General features: G+C 45.8%; 1 protein-coding gene across 1 annotated transcript in view; it reads left to right on the top strand.

Annotated features, from left to right (window-relative positions):
• LOC144175490 (2-succinylbenzoate--CoA ligase-like) overlaps positions 1-12,047 on the top strand; it is a 51,780-nt gene that overhangs the window by 19,913 nt on the left and 19,820 nt on the right. Inside the window, exons 4-5 of the mRNA XM_077704569.1 lie at positions 3,497-3,699; positions 8,945-9,113. Coding sequence (XP_077560695.1) covers positions 3,497-3,699; positions 8,945-9,113 — 372 coding nt within the window. The remainder of the gene's footprint in view (positions 1-3,496; positions 3,700-8,944; positions 9,114-12,047) is intronic.

Below are 12,047 nucleotides of genomic sequence, written 5' to 3'. Positions count from 1 at the left end.
TCCACACGCGCCAAAGCACGGGACCTGTTTTTCGAGTTTTGAATAGCAGTTCAGCATTTTGTGTTAATTTTTTATTACAACACAACGGGGTGTGTTGCCCCGAGTCGACTAATGACTACTTCGATAATTCAAAATTCGGATAATTTAAACAAAATCTGTGGGTATTGTGAGTTTGTATTATCGCGAGGCTGCGTTAGTATTAATCTCGTGCAATCGCGCATTTAACATCGGAATACCACTGCACCAGTGCAACAAAGGGACTGTTTTGGTCATAAGGGTTTGCTAGTCATCCGCGGTGATATTTTATTCTACCTTTGAGCTCCGCAGATAGGAGGTTTGATTGCATAAAATAGAAGTGTGTGCGAAATTAGGCGAGCTCGCTCAGCCTTCTCGTTATTCGTCTTTAGTTCGCGTTCACCCTATCATCTTTCATCTTCATTTTTTGCCTACCTCCCCATCCAGCCTGCACACGAAGAGACTATTAAAGCCAAGCTTTAGTGTCCTCACTGATGTCGTTGTACGCCAATACGCCTTGAAAAAATCCAATCCCACCTTCCTGTGACAATGACGATGAATGGTCGTGAGTGAAGTGGAAGAAAAACGCTTCCCTTGGCCGGAATCGCATCTGGTTTTCTCGCGATATGCAGCCAGCGTCCATACAATTTCTCCGTTTCGACTAGGTCCAAGGAACGCCAAGCAGCAGGTACCGGATCGCGCCGTACACCCCAAACCCAAACGTTAGGCATACGGAATGCACAACCGAAAGTTGCTGTGGGCATTCTAGAAAAATGATGCGTACCTCCAGAACAGCATATACTCTCAGTGTGACTGGCGAACCGAGAAATCCATCACGAAAACATTTCGCGTTCAACCATTATTGTTGTTTAGATGGAGGGGTGCTAGATTGCTTTTCGAACCATCTCGCAATATTACTGCTCTTTTTCGGCTGTAAGGCGCCCTTGAGTTACGAGCATGTCACGGATAGCTTGCTCATTTTTCTGGATTACTGCGCGGTGGGAATGGAAGTGAGTGACAACCCTTGCCCCAAACACACCTAAGCAGACCTGGTTTGAGGCAATCTCGGTATGAGATTGCGGATTGCCCGAATACGCTGCTTGAAGTCAGCAAGTGAAGCACGCTTATAATATCTGAGCAGTTCCATAGGGGACGTTTGCGCAGTCCGGTTTTTGCCTGCCATACTGATTGACAGTGCAACAGACTGAATGATTATGATGACGACGACGACCACGACAGCGATGGTGGTGGCGGCGATGATGATAAATACAACGCTGCTGTCTGCTCTTGATACTGATTGTAATGGGGAAAAACAATGCGAAAGCTGTAGCTGCATCTACTGGTTTTAGCTGTGAGTATGACAGCCGTTCTCGACGTTTCATTCAAGAGTGTACAAAGAGTAAACGTGTGTAACGTTTGTTTCACCCACCGGTCATTGATGGGGGTCATGGCATAGGGAAATTTCTATCGCAAATTACTTCCCATCACTGGTGAATATTTGCTTTGAAATTGGTCATGAAGGTAGAAAAATTAAAAAAAAACATTGGAAGTCCATAAAAGAACATTGAAGCCGTGAAGCCGTTTTCAACAACACTGTTACAACCGCAAATGGCCACTGTTTTCGGCTAGAGCATCGGAATAATTTGCAGACGGAGCAATGTGAACGAATGTCAAAAACACTACACAAATAGCGCTCACCCAGCGGCAACAGTTCGCGCATTTATTCACTGAGAATACATCCACCATGTTCTGTTGCTATTGCGGATATCCCGAAATGGCTGAAGTTTATGGCTCACTTTCACTTATCAAGCCGCAGTGCAGACAGCACGTGCTAGCATTTCGCCCATTTCGACATGTAACGAATATGGATCATAACATTTCTATTTCCCTTCTCCCATTACCGCGTGTCCTCTAAACTTGTTTTCACTTCATTGTAGAGAAATAAAAATAATTTATTGTTACAGCCACGCCGTCAGCGTCGCTTTCTGCGGGATCGCTGGTAACTTGAGTTTCCCCCGTTTGCCTCAAAAACACCAGCATTATTTCGTACCAATGTTCTCTGGACCATACACCAACTGTCCAATGCACCTTGCGCTGATTCCCGTTTCCAAATCCGTACCGCTTATGCTTAGGCTCTTGTTAACGTGGACAGCAGGGGAAAGTAAAGCACTCGCGAATCATGCTACTAATAAATACAAATAAAAATAATGGGACAAATAGGATGGCAGCGTAACATAAACCATCATTATCATCGTAGCCGTTGAGAGCGGACGAGCAAAAGAGCTGGCCGTTGAATTAAAATAAGCACGTTGCTATGTAAACGTAACGGAAAAAAGGCGCCAGTAACATCCAGACGCTTTCATAAAACCACATTTCCTGCTGTCCATCTCTCTTCGTATATGTGGAAACCACTGTCATTCATTGTCTGGGAGAAACTGAGTGTTAGGCGACCAGGATAGAACAACCCACACCAAATCTCAACTGCGCTAACACGGCTCCTTTAAAATACCACTGGAAACATTTCCGCTGTACCACCAGGTTTGTATGGCCACACCTGAGGTGTTAACGTAACGAAACAAGCCCTGCCATATTATCTCAAATAAACCTTTTATTATTGTGCATTTGATGACTGTAACTTAACCATTCACAGAATGGCAAAACCCCTTGGCACTTTAATGTTATTTTTACATTTTGTTCCAGCATATTGCTGTGTAATTCATTTTCGTAAGGCATGTTTTCAGCCGCGGAATAGCAGTGTTAATTTCTTCTTCAGCACGTGTTTCCGGCCACAGTTGCTTTGCTTACAATTAGTAACCACATCTCCGACTTTATGCTATTCACTCGAGGCCGCAACACTTGTGTCGTCAATTTTCTCTGCGAGTTTTCAATATTTTTGTGCAGCGACTCTTATTACCAGAGTTTAATAAAATAGGCCACTAAACAAAAAGCTGTCTGGTGTACGAAAGAGGAACACTAATCTTTTTAAAGGACAGGCGAACTCACCATGCTGGCTCAGTAAGTAATCCCTTGCGCTCATGATGGTGGGGTCCCACCTCAAAAATATCCGGCGCTGCGGTCGTACTTCAAGCCGAGGCAAAAATCGACAAGGTACATCTTTCCGCATTTCACCGCACGTTACGAGTTCTCGGTAAGAGGAAACGCGCCAATAGAACTCCAGTACGGCGTAGCCCTTAGCCCAGGTGCAGCTTTGCTGCTTAAAACAACAAATATTACAGCGGGTAGTTTATCGCGATCACGCGTGTTTTATTGTAGAAGCAAAACCTAATCTGAATGCATTTATTTTAACATTCAGTCTACTACTTATCTGGGGCCGTTTATTAGCCGATTAATGTTAGGCCATGCTTTCGAGTGAAGTGAGGGAGCCGTAGTTTTCGCAAACCAATTTTGTTGATTCGCGTGGGCATAAAAATTACCATGCCAGGCTTAAGCTGCTCCTTTTATTCAATGCCCTTGTTCCCAGGGCCGGTTCTCAATGGGATCAGCGAACGGCTTTGTGTCAGCAACCGAGTTCACTGCGCTCGACGAGAAGGAGTTTCAAGAGTGCCGGATAGTCAACCCAAAGGACGCAGTGATGGCTGTCTTCTACACCTCAGGGACTACGGGTCTACCGAAGGGAGCAGAGGTCACGCACTACAACTTTGTGGCCTGCTTCTATATAACACGGTACCTACATTCTCGTCGTCAGTGCTAACACTAGTGACACTCATAGCGGCGTTATTTTAATTGCACAAAGGAATATAACGCACGTCACACCATTTACTTTGGACCTGTCAGGAAGGGTCCTGCAAAGCTTTTTCATTAGCGCAACTTTTCGTGCACTCTGTGTGCCCTATATCGAGCTTGTTGATGTGTCAGCAACACGTCGTGACCCATAACTGCTGGCAGTGCTGGTATTCATGAAAGTTGATTACGACAACAGTAACACCACTATCAGTGGCGTACGTCAAAAGTAGTACGGTAATACTGGCAATATGTTACAGGTAAGACTTATAATAGGCTGGGAAGAATGGAACCAGTACCAGATGGAGAGCGGATGATCTCAAAGGTCTTTATGCGATACAGCCCGTCTGCTTGAAGGCGTCGGTTGAGCCATTGACAGAAGGCATTGTTATGTGATGAAACAATATTTGCCACAAATATAAAAGAACATCCTTCACACTCAGGCTCACAATGCGTTTTTTGCAATAAGCTCTCTTTCTATTGGGAAGTGGGGGAACGCTACGTTCTCAGTAGCAATCGGTGATCAGTTTTAACTTTTAACAGTGGAGCTGCTTTAAAAGGAGTTCGATTCATGCCTGGCGTCACTAAAACCTCGGCCCGGCCAAACGAGGAGGAAGAAAATGCTAGGCCAACAAGCGTGAGTCGAAGTGGCGAGAATGCAAGGAGCCGAAGGGGACGTGTGGGGAGTTCCCGCCTGAAGACAAAACTCTTCCGGTAGCCCGAATCGAAACTCGGCCCATCGCATTATGAAACTGACGTCTACCCCATTGCGCTATCATCGCTTTCAGGGGGCTGAGCATTTTGTGTGAGTCTGTAGCGCAGGCGCGGGATGGGGGGGATGCGCGTCACTGTGCAGATGTTCGGGTGGGGAGGGGTGCGTCGGGCATTGCCGGGTCTTAGTGATGATGTGAACTAACTCTCACAGGCAGGCGTCCTAGTTGAGGAAGACGGCGTGCGCTCCGCGTAATCACTGTCTGCTCTACCGATGAAATGGGCACACGTAAAAAAGCTCATGAAAAGTTTGCGTAGACCACTAGCTCTGCTGTATCCTTTGTCTTACGACATCAATTGGTTAGGTGACCGTGTTTTTTTTTGTCTTTATATTTTCTCTGGCCAGTACCAGGGTTGACCGCAAGATGACCACTTTGGGGATTGTGGCGCGCAAGCTTACAGTCAAAGAAACTTCAAGTGTGTTCAACATTTCGCAGTCACGTAGCATCGGTTGGGAATAAAACACAAAATCGTCACTGGGAAGTTCGAAGACAAATACACATAGAAGGATTCCAGGCTTTAATCAGTAACATATATACAATAACCTCACTATACTAAATCTTGGACAAACTACTTTGTGCAAGGGCAGAAATTTAAAATTCTCATGCTTCACGCACTCCATCTAAAGAAAATATTCAGAAAAAATGTAATTGGAACTTGCGAAAGATGGGTCAGAACGGACAAAGCAATCATGTAGTAAGGCGTCCATGGGCAACTTATTGCCCTAAGAGCTCCGGCTTGAGCCATGGTCATTTCATGAAGTTTGACATTTTTGTATCGACATTCTGGGGCGCCCATTCTCTGCCGCCGTCTGCGACCGCGTGAGGGAATAATGATCAACGCCTTCGACAAATTTTGAGTGCGCAGAGTAGCATGCCTAATCTTCCGGCGCTCCAAAAGGACTCGTAATCCACCATCAAGGTACTCGGACTGCTCATACAACAAAACAGGGCAAACACACAATTCCTCACCCCGTTTAACAAACACGCGAAACATACAATTACTCCGCGTCGGCGCCTAAGTGAAAAAAAGAGGATATGCTATATCCAAGCCTTCATTTTCAGCAGACCTACGTCCGTTCTTATGTGGCGCCATGCTACTGCTACTGAACATGAAAAAAAATGATTTGCCTCATTCGATAAACTTACTCACCACAGCTGCAACTGCCCGTGCGCAGTTAACTGCAGATTGAAACATCATCATCATCATCATCACCACCAGCCTATCTACGCTGACTGCAGGGCTAAGGCCTCTCCCATTGATCTCCAATTACCTCGGTCCTCCGCTAACTGCGACCAATTTATCCCCGCAAACTTCTTGATCTCATCCGCCCATCTAACTTTTTCCGCCCTTGCCACGCTTGCCTTCTCTAGGGATCCACTCTGTTACCCTTGATGACCAACGGGTATCTTGGCTTCGCATTAGATGCCCTGCCCACATCCATTTATTCTTCTTAATTTCTAATATGTCCTTAACACGCGTTTGCCCCCTGAGCCACTCCGCTCTCTTCCTGTCCGTTAATGTTACACCTATCATCTTCCGTTCCATTCCTTTCAAACTTAAAGTGGTGCACAACATGTCAAAGAGAGAAGGAGAAACATGGCAAGAGAGAGAGAAGGGGACAGAGAAGGTAACCTTTATCCAGTATCAGGTGGTGGGGGTCATCCAGAGAGCCTCAGTCCAGCCTGTTTTCTGAAATACTGAAATACAGCACCTTCTTACATTGGAAGCCGCTGCTAACGACAGGAGGCAGCCTGATTCAGCCAGATCAGACTCGGAAACATTCGCTGCAGTTGCATGGGGGTTGGCTGCAGATATTTCGGACATATTACGGGGTATTCCGAAAGTACGCTAGAAGAGCTAGTAGAAGCGCACCTGTCTGCTCAAATAACCTGTCTACCCACTAGCCCTTAGGATTACATAATTTTGACACCATAATAGCAGTGTAATTTTTAATATAATATCTGTAACAACAATACCGTGACCGACGTAAATCGAATCTTCAGATGGTTTACTATGAGTTGAGAAACTGGATTTGGGGTTGGGTGCAATTGATGGAGGAGTCGTTTGGGGTGAAGCTTTCAGCAATGCTGTCCTGTGGTGCAGAGATGCTGTTCTCTCTTGGCTTAAAATTTGGTCCGGATCAGTTTTCCTGCTGGGTTGCGTTGCTTGTTCATATTTCTCGGGTTGGCTGCTGTTCGACTAAGTTTTGGCAGTTCTGATGGCAATATAGCCAGGTCTTCGTGAGTGGTTTGCAAGGGGTTGTATCCCACAGCACGTAGAATGTCCTCACTTTGTGAGGATTTTCGCAGTCGATCTAGGTGGTTGTATCTGTAGACTGCCAATACCTGTAAGAATAGATTAATGGGTACCTGCGTCGAGGAGCAGCTTGGTGCGGGCATACGACGGAACACTGAGGCCGACCTTCATGGCCTTCGGCAAAAGAGAATTTTGTTTGCTGACCTCAGTCTTGTTGATATCAACATATTGTATTTTGGATGTGACGAGTGCATCTCTATGGTGACGGAGACCGTCTCCTAAGGGTAATTGTTTGTTTTTAAAGATTCCCCGAATTATGTGTAAGATATGTTCTGTCCTTTTGAGCTTGTTATACACCGCCATGTATTCTCCTCCCTCAATCTGTAGTCACAGTTATATTAAGTTTATGTGCTTGCTCACGACGATGGTGTGCCCGTTCAATAATAAAAGAAGTTCTCTAGGTTTCGGTCGACAACTATCGACGGCCGGAATCGGTTTTCTCCACGGAGCAGTTTAAACCTATCCTTATAGCGGCAGTCTCTGTAACGTGGTGAGCCTGTTTGCCAGGTCTTGTATGTGCCCAGGACTGCCTGTGTTGACTTACAAGGTAACATCGTACGCCTACAGGGTGTGACGGACGTCTCGTAGCAATTCCAAGGCCCTATGAACCTTTAGCATATCCAGGTTAAATAAACACGGGGATAGTACGTAACCTTGTGGGATTCCTTCTTGCGGGTGGTGAAACTCTTCCGATGTGTGCTCGCTGATTCCAACCGGGAGTACTATTACTCTTAAAGAGACTCTGACACAATTGTAGAGCCGTGCCCCACGTGCAGTTTTAGCGAGTTCCTCTAACATTGCACCATGATCCACGTTTTCAGAAGTGTTCATCAGATGCTTTCACAATTGAAGGGTTCCTTAGTTATATCTTCGCCGATCTGAAGTATTTCATGCAGGACGGAAATGTTTGCTCGGCATCCCACCGTGTTCTAGGGCAGAGCTCCCTTCTTTTCGAGGTGGTGTTGAAAGCGGTACAGGGTCATAAGTTGCATAATGTCAATTTATTATGACTGATAGAGGTCCTGTTTGGAAGAAAAAGAAAGAAATCGGAGAAAAACATACCCGCTGGGTGGAATCTGAACCCAAGTCCAGGAAGTAGTTGCCTATACATAATTACCGAAGAACGTAGAGGGGAGCTAGCCCCGCCAGTAGCGTATTGGCTATCGCCCCGGACCTGTATTGTTGTAGTCTTGGGTTCGGATCCGACAAAGCGTGCATGAATTCTCCACTTTGTTTGTAATTCTACGGCGAAGCAACTCGTTTAATCTAAACACTTGTACGAAATACCAAATGCGATGCAGGTGGAAAAAACTCAACAATGTCTTAAAAACGCAATTGACCATCTGTGCTCGCAGGATATGCAGAAATGTGGCACAGATTTAACTAAACCTTGAATACTACTTTACACAGTGCTGACCAACAGTGGACTTCTTTTCATATGTATTTGCTGCAATGCAAGCAGAAATAATAAAATTGTTACATAATAATGCAGCAGGTGGACGATCACTTCCTTGAGATCACGTAGGGACGTGTCGAGTGCGCATTGAAGAGAACAACGTGTGAAGAGCGGCACTTACCCTTGATAACCTCTGTTGCGAGAATTACACTTTGGAACAAAGCACTTTTTTCCCATTGCCGAAATCATTGAGCACCACAGCCCACTTTGAAACCTCGCGCTTCTAACAGCTAACACGCACTACAGCGCTATACCTAACCAACGGGTTCGCGGAGCCGCGCTCGTCTCTAGGTTGGGCCTCCACGCTGCCACTCCCAGTAACATCTGCGCGATGAGCGCCAACCCAACTCCAAAATCGTTCTGGTCGCGCCGGCTGCCGCAGGGATGGCGGAGTGTCAGGACCTAAACTTCTTTTTACACCGTGGGTCTTCGGGGAAGAAATACGGACCTAAGTAAGCGCTGCTTGGCCTTCGTTTTATTGGTATCCTAACACAACCCGACTTGCTAGGGGCTCTAGCAGAGACCCGAATTTTGAAGTATACTCGATAATTCATTTCACATGATTCAGTGACTTTCTTTATTTGCGATAATGTGCGCCTCTTACACAAACACGAAAATAATCCGCTGCTTGTTTTCGTGCAGTGAGCATATGCCATGGACCGACGAGGATATATCACTTGGAACGAATCCCATCGCCCACATCTCGGGGCTTGTCTTCCTCTTGATGCCCGTCATCAATGGCAGCAGCTGCGTCGTAGTGTCTGCTACAGCAGCTCCGCGGGAAATGATGGACGCTGTCGATAAGCACCATGTAAGAAGTTTCGCCCTCTCTGTTGTGGTATTTTTCGTACACCTAAGCAAACAGGTGAAGAAATCTCTAAAAGTGTCACTAGCATCCGTGTTCAAAGACACGGGGCTTAAAGCTCTGTGAGGGCGCGAGGATCAAGTCTAGTCACCTTAATTCCATGAATGAAGACAAATACTCTATTAGGAGGAGCTGCACTGCAGAGGAGGTTCTGAAGTTAGAAACTGTAAGCGAACGTCCATACATAAATGTCTTTAGTAAAACAACAACGGAGGAAGCCGTGAGCGCACTTTGTACGAAACAAAAAATCGTTACACAGTTCTGAAAAGTACATAGCTAAAACGTTTGCGCACAAAAAGCGAGGACTAAACGGATACACGAAGACCAGCGCAGACTGACAACTGAAATTTTATTCATAACTCAACACATATATTCCCTCTTTGACATCACCCGCGCATGCGCAAATGTGTAAGCATCTCGTCATACCCACAAACACAAGAAAAAAAACACTGTAACATTTGCATTATCTCATGTCATCTAACAACTTAATTTCCTTATCCCAGAGTAGGCAAGAAAGTTCAGTCACAGCATCACGTGCCGTAGTGAGTAGAAGACCGGAAAAATGATATGGTAAATAAAATACAGGACGTGATAACAAAGTCGAACACACAATAATGATTTAAAGTAAGTACCGTGTGAACAGTTTGCGAAAAAATGTACTGATTAACACCACTTATTCCAGCGGGGAAGTTCTTCTAGACGGATTAACCACTAAATTTTTCTGTACGTTTTCCATAATTGTCGCGAAATTTATGAAGAAGCAAGCTGAGACGAGATGAAAATCTAGTGATATCTGTATCGATGCCACATTTTCGAGAAAGCTCGGTAGATACATTGTGAGAAATAAGGCGTTTACCATCGTTGCTAACTTAGATGTCAATAACTGATTACGCGGAAGAACGGATAGATTGCAGTAGAGAGACACAGAAGGAGATCAAAATGGGGTGAATGCCATCAGCCGTCATGCCAGATTCTGAAGCTGTTGAACAGGCTCTGGATGAGGTATATAAGCGTTACCGCAAGATGAAATGCAATGATAAAGGTGCGCCGTGTTCGCCGTTCAATATATGTGTCCGCGGTTCAATGGCAAAATGGTGCATAACGGAAAGTAAGGGCGGATCTAAATGAATGCATGAATGCCAAATGCATATTTTTTAATGTTGAGAGCACATGATCGCTATATATGAAAGATTTGCCTAACACAACGCCTACAAATTGCGGGAAGAATGAGCAATAAACCTCCAGCGAGAGTCTTCTGTTGATTAGTCCGACTGCTGGCCCTATTGCCCCGCAAATGTCAACTGGTGCATGACAGCTATTCACTTGATTGCACACAGCGCCACATGGGCGCGATGACGTGAGAAATAATTCCGTCATTGCAAAATTACGGGCTTGAAGGTAACCTCGGGTGGTAATTATGTTGTGAATTATAGCATCGCTTTTAAGGTTGGTGAATAAGCACCTGAAAGCGCGAGAGAAAGTGGTTAAATCCACATTTAGTCTTGTTCTGTGATTTGAAATGCAAAGAGCTTCTTGGGCGGTTGAATGGTATGGAGATCATGTTTAGGAATCCTGGCTGGGCACTTTTTACTATAAAAAGTAAAACGCAAGCAGCTGTCCGCAAAGATAGAGACGCAGGTTGAAGTCTTTATGTGGGGTAAATGAATTTGGAGCCTTGACTAGCGGGCTCACGCTGCATACTAATAGTGTGCGTTCACCCCGAAATTCTGGTAGTCAACGTTTAAGCGGGAAATGGCTAGGTGTACGACCCCTTAAAAGAACGTCTATGGTTATGTCGGAGTCCCAAACGCTTCCATAAGGTCAGAGGACGAACGAATCCCTTCCTAACAAGAAAGGGCACTGTCAGGGAAAGCCCAAGGGCGTAAAGAATGCCATGCTAAGCTGGTACCGCAGCTGCCAATGCAGACAACCTCAGTTTCACTGGGTGGGCAGGCGACAGCATAAAGTAGACCTAACAGTCCGACAGGCGAGCTTGCGCTTGGTTGATCTAGTCCCATCGTGTTGGTGAAGCGTGTTGCCGACCAGCGTTCACCCATCGCAATATTTGTAGACTCGACTGGACAAGACCAGACCTATGTCTACTATCTTAGCTGCGTAGGTGGAGCTCAAATGTGTTAACTTTGCAAACTGAAACGTGGGTCGGGTCACCTCAAATTATGTTCAGAAAAGTTAAGAAAAGCAACAAACCAAATTAAACCGAGCAATGCCCTACCTTTCCAGCGTTCCGCGCCCTGTAACACGTGGAAATGCATTCAATGTTTTTGTTGCTGTTGGAACAACCTTAACGATTTTCCGTCGTGTATCCAAGGGCCTTCGACGCTTCGTGGCTGCACTAGCAGGCATCGCTGCTCAGGGGCCGTGGTTCATTCAGCTAATCATCTTCATTCGCGGCGGCCAGGACGTTTCTCTTTATACTCAGCCGGGATTCTCCCCAGGCAGAAATTTCAAGGGTGGACATGCTTAACGGGAGGTAGAGGAGGCGCAGAGATGTTAAGTTTGAAAGGTTAGGCAGCGGACCAAGACGGTTAGAGTACTTTCTTCTGGGGGTTATCCGGTAAACCTGAACTTGTTCTCTTCATCTCGCTGTGAGCCGACGTTGATAAATAATTTCAACCTCGTGCACGCATAGCTCTACCTTTGTTATGTTTGGCTTGGGTGTAGCCGCTCCGAATTTGGGCCATTTGGCCACGAAGACTACTCGAGACAGCGGCGGGAAGCGAATGTGTATTTCACGCCAGGTTGGCGCGTCGCGTGAGAAAAGAGAGTATCAGATGGAAGTGATCGCCAGAGGAGCGGAAATGACGGCTGCCGCTTAAGCGACGCACAGCCGCGCGGCAGCCCTTTGGCGATAATTGAAAC

Source organism: Haemaphysalis longicornis, unplaced genomic scaffold (assembly GCF_048455015.1).
Source record: "Haemaphysalis longicornis isolate Haplotype H1 unplaced genomic scaffold, Haemaphysalis longicornis Haplotype H1 scaffold_3, whole genome shotgun sequence".
NCBI classification, from domain to species: domain Eukaryota; kingdom Metazoa; phylum Arthropoda; class Arachnida; order Ixodida; family Ixodidae; genus Haemaphysalis; species Haemaphysalis longicornis.
The sequence above is the reverse complement of the archived record's forward strand: the minus strand, read 5'-3'. Positions and strand labels throughout refer to the sequence as shown.